The 14344-nt window shown below is 35.9% G+C and overlaps 1 protein-coding gene across 2 annotated transcripts in view; it reads left to right on the top strand.

The window, feature by feature from the left end:
* The window catches only part of Cnst (consortin, connexin sorting protein), a 98571-nt gene that overhangs the window by 49321 nt on the left and 34906 nt on the right, over positions 1-14344 (top strand). For both annotated transcript variants that reach the window (XM_021727179.3, XM_040276620.2), the window contains exon 3: positions 12770-12963. In XM_021727179.3, coding sequence (XP_021582854.1) covers positions 12770-12963 — 194 coding nt within the window. The remainder of the gene's footprint in view (positions 1-12769; positions 12964-14344) is intronic.

Here is a 14344-nt window from a genome sequence, read left to right as displayed (position 1 = left end):
AAAATTCAGAATTAACTCCTGAATTTTCTAAATCTTTCTTTCTCACATGGTTTCCTTAACAAAGAGAATCCCTGATGTCAGTAGCTTTTATTTTTTAAAATATGGAATGCTTCACAGATTTGCCCATCATCTATAAGCAAGGACCATGCTACAGATCTTTTTGTATCATTCCAACTTTTGGCATACGAGTTGCCAAAGCAAGGACTACCATTACATTTTTGGTGGACCAGTGGGTACTGGGAATTGAACCCAGGGTGCTGTACCACTGAGCTACATCCCCAACCCTTTTTATTTTTAATTTTGAGACAGGGTCTCAAAGTTGAGGCTAGCCTGGAACTTGCTATCCTTCTGCCTCAACCTCCTGAGTCCTTAGGATTAAATGTTAAAAAAAGGGAACTCTTTAAGGAAAATTTCACAGCTTGGTTTCCTTTGACTATTAGACTCTCCTTCTTCTGCAAATAAATGCCATTTTTAAAGTTTGATTTTAAATATATGCCTTTATATTTGCTAGAGAAACAAAGTATGTGTATTTTCAGATGTAAGATTTCTTATAATTTCACATAAAATTTGAGAATTTTATTTATATATATATATATGTTTTTAATTTTTTTTGTAATTGTAGAAGGACAGAATGCCTTTATTTTTGTTTTTTAATTCTTTTTATGTGGTGCTAAGGATTGAACCCAGTGCCTCACACATGCAAGACAACCACTCTGACACTGAGCTACAGCCCTGGTCCCTATTTATATATTTTTTATCCTGGAGAACCAGGAAATATTTTATTTCATTTGAAACTTTGTGCTGGAGTTGTTAGTGGACCTAGATATGAAGTTTAAGAAATACATAACTAATTGCATGTTTGGGAAAATCCTGCATATTTTCCATTTTTAATAAAATGTGTTAAACTGTAAATAGCATCAAAGAGGAAAATTAGGGAATCCAAAAGTTCGTGCTAATTGGCATGTGCTAATTGGCATGTGCTACATAATTTAGAGACTAAATCCCAGCAATATTTATGTGTACTAATTGTGCCTTGAATACAAAATGAAAATAGCCTGGAGCAAGCTTTAGAAAGTAGTGAGCAAATGGTAGAAAGGCTGTAACTGCCCTTGGAGTTATCTTTCTTTACATCCTCCGCGACAGGGAGACTGGTCTTAGACATTAGCCTGGGGAGCTGTCATCTACATGCATTTGTTAAATTCTCTGTTTAGTTTCCTGAAGTTCACTTTGTGAAATACTTTTTCAAATCCACTGTGTATCCATAAAATTTCAATACTGAATTTATGATAGAAGTGTGCCTTTCAGACCTAATGATGCTTTTTGATCAAAAGAAGAAATTAAATAAGGTTTTTGGGTTCAAGATAGTTTGGATGGAGGCATAGGTGTATTTAAATACATAGATGGGCTTAGAGCCAGTGGTTTCTGTGTAATTCATTAAAATTTCTAATGAGTAATTAGAGCTCTGTCCCTTTAAGAGTGCTGCCAAGCAAGCAAACTATAAAAAGGGCTTGCTCCTTCCACTCAAACGCTTTACCAAAGAGGAAAATTAGAATATTCTTTTGAAGGTTTATTTATATGTTGCTCTTCAGAGTCTGCTATAACAGCATTTAAAAAGTAGGTAATTTAGCTAATGAGAACTGTGGTCTCTCAGCCTCAGGGGAGTCCTGTTCCTCAAAACAAACCTGAAGTATTAATAGTAATTTCCAAGATGCTACCCAAAATAAAGCCCAGTGGCTGCTTTTGTTTTTTCATCCCTGTACTGACATTGAAACTACTGACTGAACACTCAATCAAGAGAACAGTGTGTCCACTTGGAGTGCTTACTAAGTTGGAGGTGCACTTTTTATGTTATTCTTTCTTTATCCTTTACCATTAATTTACAAGGAGTTTGGTTGAGAGTTTTTGTTGAGTCAGTAGGGTGACTTCAGCCTCAACTCTGAACCACAGCACTGCCCTGCTCCCTTGGAAGGCAGAGGTTGTCACCTGAGGGCATGGGAGGAGAATGTGCCACATGGAGCAGTTGGTAATCATGCCATAATTACATAATACATCCCTTTGACCCCAGGTCAGGTCAGAAAGACGTTGACTCAGTTTTTAGATTTATCTAACTTGTAATTCTAGTGTCTCCTGTGGAGAAGGAAGGGACATTTCCTTTTTGCCACTTTAGTGTGTTCAGACGAGATCTGGAGATATTTAAACAGTGAGCACTCTCCTCTGTTTTCATGGCATTAACTAGTACCTTTGAGTGAAGAAATGAGGGGGAAAAGGAGCAAGCCACAGAACCTAGCACAGCAACTACATAACCCATGGATTAAAATTCACATTTCATCTGTCTTCCAAATTATGGCCAGGATAGGAATCAACATTAATGGATAAGGTGCTTTGAAGAATTCAGTTATGCAATGATTCAAAGAATTATAATGTAAAATTAGAACTGAAAGCATTTTTTACATTGAAACATAAGTTTTCTATTTTAGGCATTTCAGTGTATAATTCAGGGGCTTTAATGATATTCATAATGTTGTATAGCTTTCACCACTGTTACCGCAGAATCTCTATACCCATTCCTTTTTGTAGTTTGTGTCTATAGTTTAATAATTTCATTTTATTCATACTTTATTTATGTTTTTCTGATTTCCTTTGAGCATGTTTAAGGCAATTTGTTTAAATTCATCAGTAAGTCCAATGGTAAGTCATCCTAAGGTATGTTTTCTGTTATTTTCTTTCTTTCCTCAGATGGGCTATTCTGTACTCTATCTTTGTATGCTTTGTATGCTTTTGTGATGTTTACTTATAGGAAACTGGACATTTGAATATTATGATGTGGTTGATTGCTGAAGTCTTTACAGAGTGGCTTGTGCTCAGATATTCTTTTAACACATAGCCAGGCCATTTATACTCTGACTCAGCTTTCACTTCCTGCTTGCCCTGCATATACAGATTATCCAGTGGAGAAAACTCGGGGTCTTCTCAGATTTTTTTTTTTTAAGTGTTCATATTGTCCTGGACAAGTGTGGCTTTCTCACCTCCCCAGTACCTACAACTTTTTTTTTTCTTGCTATTTAAGATTTTTTTTTAGTTATAGGTGGACACAATATCTTTATTTTATTTTTATGTGGTGCCGAGGATTGAACCCAGTGCCTCACGCATGCATGCTAGGCGAGAGTGCTCCACCTCTGAGCCACAACCCCAGCTGCCCCCCCCCCCAATACAATACAATACAATAGTTTTGAATGCCCAGATTTCCTAAGGGAACTGTCTTCCTGGCTTTTCTTCCTGTCTTTAAATGTCTGTTTTGTCTAGACCATTTTTTAAAAAATATTTTTTTAGTTGTTAATGGACTTTATTTTGTTTATTTATATGTGGTTCTGAGAATTGAACCCAGTGCCTCACACATGCTAGGCAAGCACTCTACCATTAAGCCACAATTCCAGCCCTAGACCATTCCTGTGGTTTGCAGTTTTTTTTTTTTTTTCAATTACCTGACAGTATTTTCCAGAACTACTTTTCTGTTCTATAGAGGCAAATGCTTTGTGTGAGTCCTTTGGGTAGTTCCAGATAAATTAGATTAGACAAACACAATGATTTGCAGCTGAGATCTACTCTCCCCCAAGAACCAAGCTTGAAGACTGTCTCACTGGGTAGGGGTAAGGCAATGGCAAATAAAAACACTCAGAACTTTCCTACCATTTTAACAAGTCTTTTTCTTGATTTATTATTCACTTTGCTGAATATCTTGGTTTTTCCAGAGTTATGACAAAGTCAGTTCTGATAGTTGTGATGTTTTTTATACTTTTCTACAGACATGGGAGTTTGGAGTTGCCTCTTCTACTATTTTACTTAATGTCACTCAAGGACTTTAAATTTTAGGACTTCAATAGCAAGAATTATGCTCAGAAGCAGGGAATTAAATTAAAGGAATACCATGTTGTATTTTTGTACAATAGCATGTTTTACATAAAAATACCATTGATTTAGAAACATCAGCCATTTAATCTTTGGGAAGTAGCCATATCTGTTTTAGAGGTGGGAAAAAAACTGCACAAATATTGACATCTCAATACAGTGATTGAAATAATTTTTAAATCAGAGATTTAGAGAAACAGTTCCTCAAAAATTTAACAGAATTATTGTATAATCCAGCCCTTCCACTTCTATGTATATATCAAAAAGAATTGAAAGCAGGGACTTAAACAGATACTTGGACATCAAAATTCATAGCAGCATTATTCACAATAGCTGAAAGTAGAAACATTCCAGATTTTCATTGATGGATTAATGGATAAACAAAATGTGGTTTATGTATATTCAATGTAATATTACTTAGCTTTAAATAGGAATGATCATCTGATATATGCTATAACATGAACATTGAAGACATTTTGCTTAGTGAAATAAACCAGACATGAGGACAGATAGTGTATAATTTCACTTAGTCAATTCTTAGAACAGGCAAATCCATAGAGAGAGAAAGTGGAACAAGTTTCCAGAGGCTGGAGGGGGGAGGGAAATGTCAGTTAGTGTTTAATGGGTGCAGATATTCTTTTGAGGATGATGAAAACATTCTGGAAATAGACATTGGTAATGATTGCATAACATTGTGAATATATTTAATGCCACTGAATTATGAACTTCAAAATGGTAAAATGTTGAATTTTGTGTTATATATTTATTTAAAAAATCAACTTAGGAACATACAGAGCTTAATTTTATTATAGTTTGCTAAATTAAAAACATTTATCTTTTACTATGTGCCACCACTATGATACATACTTTATAAGGATTATCTCATTCAGTCCTTTCTTATTAAGCAGTACTACAGTTAGCCCTAATTTATAGATGAGGAATCTGAAACACAAAGATGTTGAATAACTTGCCTGTTGTCATAATGCTAACAATTGACACTGAGGTTATGATCCCAGGCAATGACTTAAAACTCTGGGTCTGTTGTTACACCATACAATCCCATTTCTGCTGAAATTTCAAGTGTGTTTAAAGGAATTCTCTTTTATATTTGACTTGCCACAATTTGCCACCTAATTGTTGCACATGCTTTTCCTTTGAGTGTGTAGGTAGCTGTTTCTGCAAAACAATTCCTGCCTGCCAGCCTCAACAAGACAAAACATGATCAGAGAAAGGGTGGATGGTTCACTCTTAAAGAAAGTGGTGGAGTTTGGTTTGTTTCAGTAATTATCTCTGATTGACAGTATAACTTTCTCTAAGATTCTTGATTTGATCTAGCTTTATTTCAGTAAAAAGGAACTTTATTCAACACAAGTCAACACATTTTAATAAAAGCAGTAAATGTAGTTTGTTTTCTGATATATTTCTGCCCAAAATTTGAAAGAAGACAGCTAAAATGTGAATAAATAGAAGAGCCTCTACTTTGTTATTAAAGATAATTTCTTAGCAGACTCCATATGATAATAAAGTAGTATCCCCACTTAACATGGGGAAATTAAGGTTTAAAGAGACTTAATTGCCCAAAGTCACAGAGCTAGAAAGCAGTAGGGTTTTTTGTTTGTTTTGTTGTTGTTTTTATTGCACTACTGGGGATTGAACCCAGAGCCTTAGGGTATGAAAGGCAAGAGCTCTGCCACTGAGCTACATCCCCAAACAACCTTTCTTAAATTTTATTTTGAGACAAACTCTTACTAATTTGCCAGGCTAGCCTCAAACTCATGTTCCTCCTACTTCAGCCTGCCAATTATCTGTGATTACAGGTGCCCTAGCCGAAAGCAGTAGATTAGGAATTCAAACCCAGGCATTCTGACTTGTGAGCCCATGCTCTCATTTTAATCTCTGATGAATTTAAATTACTTCATCTGTAATTTCTAATATTTGCTTCATAATCTTATGAGACTCAGATGATATGGTGTACGTGGTTTGATATACATGTACTTCATGATGCCTAGCAGCAGTTTTTTTCTCCAAAACATGCTGTGGGTCAAGCACTGTGTTACATCCTGAGGTCATAATGGTGACTCAGTCACTTGCACTCTAAAAGCCTGACAGTCAAAGCAGAGGGAACAGCATGAACAGAGGCATATTTTCCCCCCTAAATCCTGCTTCTAGAATGGTGTGCTTATGCAGAGTTGTACTGTACAGAATTCAAAATGTTTTAGATCCTTATATAACCCTGTTCCTGTCCCCAAACATCCCCATCAGCTTAGCTTATGTTGTCAGCATCCCCCATCATAAGTATAATTATTACCACTGTCTTAACCTAGGCCTGATGTCATCTATGTGACATCTTTCAAATCCCTATTTTATCTGTGATAATTTTTCATTCTCTTGATTGCCTAAAATACCAGCTATGAGATATTTGCTTTTCAATCATCTGGTCACATCACTCTCCCTATCATGAAGAGAAATGGGGTGTCCTTTAGTTACAGAGAGCAAATCAGTGCTAAATTATTAAAAGGAGCAGGAACATCAGGGTATATTCTTAGTGTTTCAAGATAAAGGTCATTAAAGAATACTCTGATTTTCTTCCACAAAATGCCTCTTGACCACATCAGGGATGGATTCAGTTATGTATCAGAACTGATACAGAATTCAGATGGTATGACAAATTTAATAAAATATCTCAGTCAAGGTAATTCCTCCAATCTCTCTCCCAAGGTTTTTACAAATTTTTAAAAAATAAATAGAACCTTAATAGGTACATGTAAGCTGCATCCATTTTAGAGCTTGATGAAGTTGACAGGTATGAAACTAAATTTAATTAGGTCCTATAAATTTGTTTGTTATTATGTATAAATACTTATAAATAACATCACCATATTTCTTTTTTATTTTTTTATTGATCTTATTTTTTTAAAAATACACAACAACTGTGGAATGCATTACAATTCTTATTACACATACAGAGCACAATTTTTCGTATCCATATTTCTTAATGAGTAATTTTAACTATAACTTGTGTGGTTTTCACAGGTGAAGATAAATGCAATGTTTTTGTTTATGTCCAGCTATTGATTCATATGTGGCAACAGAAAGCTTCATTTATACTGGATGAGATTTTACATATAGCAGTTCATGTTTTGATTTGGTTTTCTTTCTTAATATATCTACCAGAAAAATCTTCTATTTATTTATTTAGGAATTGGGGATTGAATCCAAGGTTGCTTTATCACTGAATTACATCCCTATACCTTTTTATTTTTTGAGACAGAGCCTAGATAAATTCTAAGGTGGCCTCAAATTTAGGATTCTCCTGCTTTGGCATCCCAAGTTGAGAAAACCTTTTATATATTAGAAGAAATTTTAACACTTATTCATGAAATACAGTTATAGTTTGTTTTAAATTCATTTTTTTTCAAGCAAAACTTTTGTAAGATTCAAGTTGCATCAAGAATAGAACATCAGGGGGACATGGGAGGAGTGGAGGAACTTTGGATAGGGCAAAGGGGGCGGGGAGGGAGCAAGTGAGTATGAAAGATGGTGCAATGAGACTGACATCATTACCCTAGGTTCATGTATGATTGCATGAATGGTGTGGCTCTACTTGATGTACAACCAGAGGAGTGAAAAATTCTGCTCCATTTGTGTACAATGAATTGAAGAGCTTTCTGCTGTCATGTATAACTGATTAGAACTAATCAAAAAAAGAACATCAAAATCATTTCAAAATTCACATGGAAAAATACTCAAACTTCCATGTTGCATTGTGAATGCTTTATTAATATTATTTTTAAATCTTTTAGTACATCATAAAGGTGCCAGTTCACTATATGTTAACCTGGGTAAGTGCTCAGGATTATACTGGTGTTTATTTTCTTTCTCATTGACCTTACTAAAAACAAATTCCTGGAATATTATTCAGTGCTAAAAAGAAACGAGCTTTTAAAAAGACATGGAGGAAACTTTAATGCATATTACTAAGAAGCCAACCTAAAAAGGCTGTATACTCTATGTTACTGTATAGAAAGAAAACAAATCAAGTTCAATCATGTTCAAACAATAGTATTGGTGGAAATAAACTAAGCATTTTAATAATCCAACGTAGTTATAAGTGTTATTATTATATTCTGTGACTTTAGAAGTATAAGCTTTATTAGTTTCATTTATCCTTGCCTCTGAATGTTTTTCTTCTAATTAAAAAAAAATGGACTATTTCAGAAGTGTTTCAACAATCCTGTGACCTTTTTCACTCAAATGACAGTGAAGCCTCTTTTTAGGCTGAGGATTGGGAGCACACCTGCTTCTTGTGCACACTGTCTCTTTTAATCCTTACAATAATCTTTAAGGCAGATGTTATTTTTCCCATGTTACAAGAAAGAAATCAGGGGATCAAAGAGATTATGTAACTTGATAACAGTGCATAAAATAAGCAGTGGAAGCTTGCTGCTCTGATTTTCATATCATTCTTTTTCTAAATCTTGAGTGAGCAATAGGTAGTTTTCTAATATGAATGCATTACCATAAAACTAATAAGGCCATATTTTTAGTAGTTTACAATTCCATGAAACTAGAATATGGCTAAATGTTTATTTTATGTTTACCTAAGGTAAAATGTATCCTTGATGTTTAATAGCACTACAATTTATGCGATTATTTAAGCCACAATAGAATTCTATTCCTCAAAGTTTGGCACAGCTAGAAATAAAAATCTATTCTTTAGTATGGAATGTTATGGAACTCTTCCCCTGCCCTCCTCCCGGTACTAGAACGCTGTACCACCAAGTTACATTCCCCGGTCCTTTTTATATTTTTTAAATTTTGAGACAGGGTCTCCATCCTTCCTCCCCAATCTGCTGAGTTGCTGGGATGGGATTAACAGGCCTATACCACCACACCCAGTGTGGAACTCTTTTTGCAACAAAATTTGGTTTATTTTCTTGCCTTAAAAATCTAATGTGCTACTTTTTATGCAGTTAACCATCTAGACAAAATCTGGGCACCATGGTGCACACCCGATGCGTCTGTAATCCCAGTGGTTTAGGAGGCTGAGGCAGGAGGTTCTCCAGTTCAAAGCCAGCTTTATCAACAGCAAGGTGCTAAGCAACTCAGTGAGACCCTGCCTCTAAATAAAATACAAAATAGGGCTGGAGAGGGCTGGGGTTGTAGCTCAGTGGTAGAGCACTTGCCTAACATGTGTAAGGCACTGGGTTCAATCCTCAGTACCAAATAAATAAATAAATAAATAAATAAAGGTGTTGTATCCATCTATAATGAAAAAATATTTTTAATAAAATAGGGCTAGGGATACAGCTTAGTGCTTGAATGCCCAGTTCAATCCCCAGATCCCAAAATATAAAATAACTTTTAAAAAAACAATCTAGGCAAAAGAGGAAGAACAGTGGTGTGCGCGTGCACGCACACACATGCACATCTATTTATTCGTAGGAGAACTTCAAGACATTTTTATTGGGGGAAAACCTTACCTTCAGTTTTCTTAAATAATTACTCAATCTTGTTCATAAGGATAGTCTGTATTTCTTTATTTTCTAAGTTTTCCTTTTTTTTTTCCCCCTTGCTTTCCCTCTCCCTCCCTGCATTATTTCTGTGCTAGATAGAGAACCTAGGGCTTCATATACTGTACAAGCTCTATATCCTAGCCCCTTATATTTCTTTTTTCTTTTAAACATTTTTTTTAGTTGTAGATGGACACAATACCTTTTATTTATTTATATGTGGTACTGAGGATCGAACCCAGTGCCACATACATGCCAGACAAGTGCGCTCCTGCTGAGCCCCAACCCAGCCCCCTCCCTTATTTTCTTAATTACCAAAATCTGTATGGGTATTTTGAATGTTTTAGACAGTCAGATCTAGGAACAACTTAAGAGATCAAGTGGCCAGTCCCTTTATTTTAGATAATGAAACTTTAGCTAGGAAGAGTGATATATCCACCAGGCTCAGTGGCTCTGGAAGCTGAGACAGGAGGATCGAAAGTTCAAAGCCAGCCTAAGCAACTTAGTGGGGCCCTAAGCAACTCAGCAAGACCTTCTGTTTAAATAAAATACAAAAAGGGCTGGGGATGTGGTTCAGTGCTTAAGCACCCCTGGGTTCAGTCTCTGATATAAAATGATCCAAGGTCACTTGGAAAAATAATGGCAGAGCTCAAAGAAAAATGATCCAAGGTCACTTGGAAAAATAATGGCAGAGCTCAAGTCCCTAAACCCTGCTCCAGTGCCCTGTGATTTATATTACATACTCTGTCCCAGCAAAAAACATTATCTCAAGGGGTAAGGTGGTGGTATAGTTCATTTATCTCTGAAGCTCATGATCTTTAAGCCCTGGAAGATAATCCTTTTGTGGTATTAGTCTGGTGACTTTTGCTGACCTCTTGATCTATCTTGGGTCTAGATAAGGTCATATTTCCCTCCCCACACTAGGCATCTTCTTTATAATCACCCATTTCAGCTTTCTGTTGCTCTTAGAATCCTGGACTCCTGTAGACTTTTGGGACTTATCTTGGTTGTATTTTATAATTAAAAGTCATCTTTCAATTCAAATGTCTTTGACTACCTATTTATTTATGTTAGTACTGGATTTAACCCAAGGATGCTTTAACACTGAGCTGCATTCCCAGTCATTTGTTTGTTTTGTTTTGTGACAGGGACTCGATAAGCTACTGAGGGTCTTGCTAAGTTGCTGAGGTTGCTCTCAAATTTGCAGTCCTCCTGCATCAGCCTCCCCAATCACTGAGTTTATAGAAGTTCATCACTATGCCAAGCTTACATACTTCTATATAATGATATATGGCTTGTTTATAATGTGTACATACCAGTAACATTGCTTATTGAAGTAATTCAGGAAACTTGACCATCATGAATCTGAGATAATCACAATTCAGAACCATTTTTCTGCCTCCTTTAGAAAAAGAAATCATCAGTTCCTTTTTATTTACATTTGAGGGTCCTTTCATTTTTGATAATTGACTTAGGGGACTTTATTTAATTCCCTGTTAGTGAAAATGACCTATTTTTTTTTTACAAATAAAATTTGTAAAATTTCAGCCATTTTTTAAAAAAATATATTTTTTAGTTGTAGTTGGACATAATATCTTTATTTTTATTTGGTGCTGAGAATCAAACCAGGGCCTCACACATGCTAGATGAGCACTCTACCACTGAGCCACAACCCCAGCCTCAGCATTTTTTTTAACAAATAAGAAGCATAGAATAATATCTTGATAACCATATGGAGCAAAGTTAATCAAAAGAACAGTGTATGAGAAGCTGGTTTTCTCACAGTCATTATGAGGTTGAATGTCTTAGGCATAGTTGGGCATAGTGCCGTGGCTGAGAAAAGTGGAAGAAAACACTGTTCTCCTCCTTTCTTTGCAGTTATCTACAGAAAGCTTCTTTGTACCAGGAATTGAACTCACAGCACTTAACCACTGAGCCATGTCTCCAACCACTTTTATTTTTTCAGACAGGTCTCACTAAGTTGCTGAGGCTGGCATTGAACTTGATATTCTCCTGTCTCAATCTCCCAAGTTGCAGGTACAGGCATGTGCCACCATGTCAAGTACCACATTGATATTCTTTTGGTCCCACTACCATGTGGTTAGAAAATTGGAAAAATCAAAGAATCACTTATGTTTTTATTAAATACTGTCTCTACAAAATGGGAAGCCATCACTGGCCTTGTATATCTAAAGACCAACTGACAAAGTTTGTAGAATTCTCCAAAATATAAGTTATCACTATAGTGATAACTTGGAATTTTAGTGTTGAAAGACACTTGCCTTGAATGTAATTGGAATGGCATCACTTATAAATTAACCCCTGCAAACTGTATGAGTTATGATCCAATAAAGACAAGATTTCACACCAATTACTATAATGCAGTCCTGTATAATATAATACCATTTACAGGATTCAGAAGGAAATTAACTGGTTTCAAACTCATGTTATATGGAAGGTTACAGAGCTTGTTGGGGTAGAACATGAATACACATTGATGGGATCCGTAATTGCTTTGGAAAGCACAGAATATTTTACTAGGAAATTGAAGAATGGACCAGTCTGAGTTTATTTGGAAGGCAAATACTGGGTTTATTTGGAGGGCAGAAGCCAGCCGGCCTGCTTCTGCGCACTCTGTAAAGGGAGGACAGCCTGGATGTGGTATATACAGACCCTATTACTGAGAAAGATCCTTTCTGATACAAACTAGCAGGAGATACACAGCCAGATGAACTTTTTAATTTGAACATGAATATTGGAACTGTTACTGAGATTTTGGTCATGGGTGAAGTTATAATTGATTATTTTTAAAAATTTTTGCATATTTCAGGAGCTGTGGGTCAAGCATTTAGTGATTTTTTTTTCCCAAAGGTTTATGTTGTTTAGCCCTTTTTTTAATCCGGAAAAGAATGTTATTGGCTCTTGGCTCTGGCATCTAAATTCCCACTACTCTCCTGGACTCTGGACACAGTTCTGGAGTTTAAAAAGAAAATATTCAACATCTTTAGCCATGTCATAGGATAACTCATTTACCTTCCTGTTTAGTTCTGTTTTATTTTCTGCAAGCCATAAGTCTAATGATAACTAATATAATTTGCCTTTGGGAGAATCAAGTTTGGAGTCAGGTTTTAACTTGCATGTTTTTCTTTGGCTTCCTTTTTGGTAATACCCTTAATTATACTTCTGCAAAAATTGTTTACATTTATGCTAATAGTGGCAATAAGTGCCACAATCTTAATTTAATGAGGCCAATAACTTGAGGTTTCTGTTTTTTTTTCCTATAGTCAGTTTTATTTGAGAGTTTTGTGATTAATAGGCATAATTATTTTAAAATAATCCATTTTTTTCAGGAGATACTGCACCTTTGATGGAAAAAAAGATATTAAGTGCAGCCACACATCCTGTTGGTGATGAAGAGGCTACTGAAGTAAATGCTAATGCCCAACCAGAAGCTCCAAATCTAGTTTTGCAATCTCTGTTTTCACTAATACGAGGCGAAGTTGAGCAGTTGGATTCAAGAGCACTTCCTCTTTGCCTTCATCAGGTACCACATTAAACCCTTCACTTCCAGCTTCACTTAAATTCTGATACCAATATTTGTAATCATCTAAAATCCAGTGTTCTGTAATTGCTTCTGACCTACCTAGGGTTGTTGAATCCAGATGAAGATGACCAATGGCTGGATATGTGGCTGGTAGATTGGCATATTACTGACTAGTGACCACACTTTGCTCTTGAATAATCTCATCATTTGGATAATGGTTAACACCTTTTATTCAGTGATTAAGCTGTATACAAATAGGAATCAGTGTGACAACAGCTTAGTAAACACTGATTAGATGCCAAAATTATGCTAGACACGGGGGGGTGGGGGATCACTTATCAGGGAATGTCCTTAAGAGAGCTGTGGAAGCTGGGGTTATGGCTCAGTAGTAGAGTGCTTGCCTATCATGTGCGAGGCATTGGGTTTGATCCTTGGCACCACACAAACATGGATAAATAAAGGTTTAAAAATGTTGTATCTGTCTTTTTAAAAAAATTTTAAAAGAGCTGTGGAGAATAAGAGAAAGTTACAAAGATACCTAAATGTAGAATTCTGTATTAAGTGTCGAAATAGACACATGGTTAAGGTTTAGCAGCACAAAATGGGCGATTAACTTTGTCCTGTAAGCACTAAGGAAAAGAAGGTGGTCCTTGGGCTGGGTTGTTCAGGATGATTAGGTGCTCACCAGATGACCCAGTGAGCTGCTTCCAAAAGAGACATCAGCGTGTGGAAGACACAGCTGGGACAATGCTGGAAATTAAGGTGGGAAAAGAGACAGGTGAGACTTGATAGCTGGGGACCATAAGGCGTTAGTTTGAGAGGCTGGGCGTTGTTGTTATTGTTGTTGTTGTTTTTAATAGATATATTTTTTCTTAATTTTTTTTACTTGTAAATGGACATAATATCTTTATTTTGTTTACTTTATTTTTATGTGGTGCTGAGGATCAAACCCAGAGCCTCACACATGCGAGGCAAGTCCTCTACCATTGAACCACAACCCCAGCTCCAAGGGCTGGGCATTTTTTTTAATAATGAAAATTTCAGGACTAAATTTGTTTTTATAGTTTTTGTTTTTGTTTTATGATGTTAAGGACCAAACACAGGGCCTTGTGCATGATAGACAAATGCTGTACCACTAAGCTACAGCCCCAGCCCCCTGAAATTCAGTTTGAACTTTAGAAACATAATTCTTCTGATGACTAGGAGGGTAAATTGGAAGATGGACAGCCTGGAAAATAGGCAGCCTTTCCACTCACTGTCCAGTGAGTGGAAATTCTTTTTACATAAGAGCCCATTCAGGAAAAATAAAACTGCATTTTTTTTCACTTAAAATAATTGATGTGTGGGAATGGAAAAAGTTCTACTTTTTACATTTACTAAT

The sequence above is a fragment of the Ictidomys tridecemlineatus genome, chromosome 10 (assembly GCF_052094955.1).
Source record: "Ictidomys tridecemlineatus isolate mIctTri1 chromosome 10, mIctTri1.hap1, whole genome shotgun sequence".
Classification (NCBI taxonomy): Eukaryota; Metazoa; Chordata; class Mammalia; order Rodentia; family Sciuridae; genus Ictidomys; species Ictidomys tridecemlineatus.
This window is presented reverse-complemented; position numbering and strand designations above follow the sequence as displayed.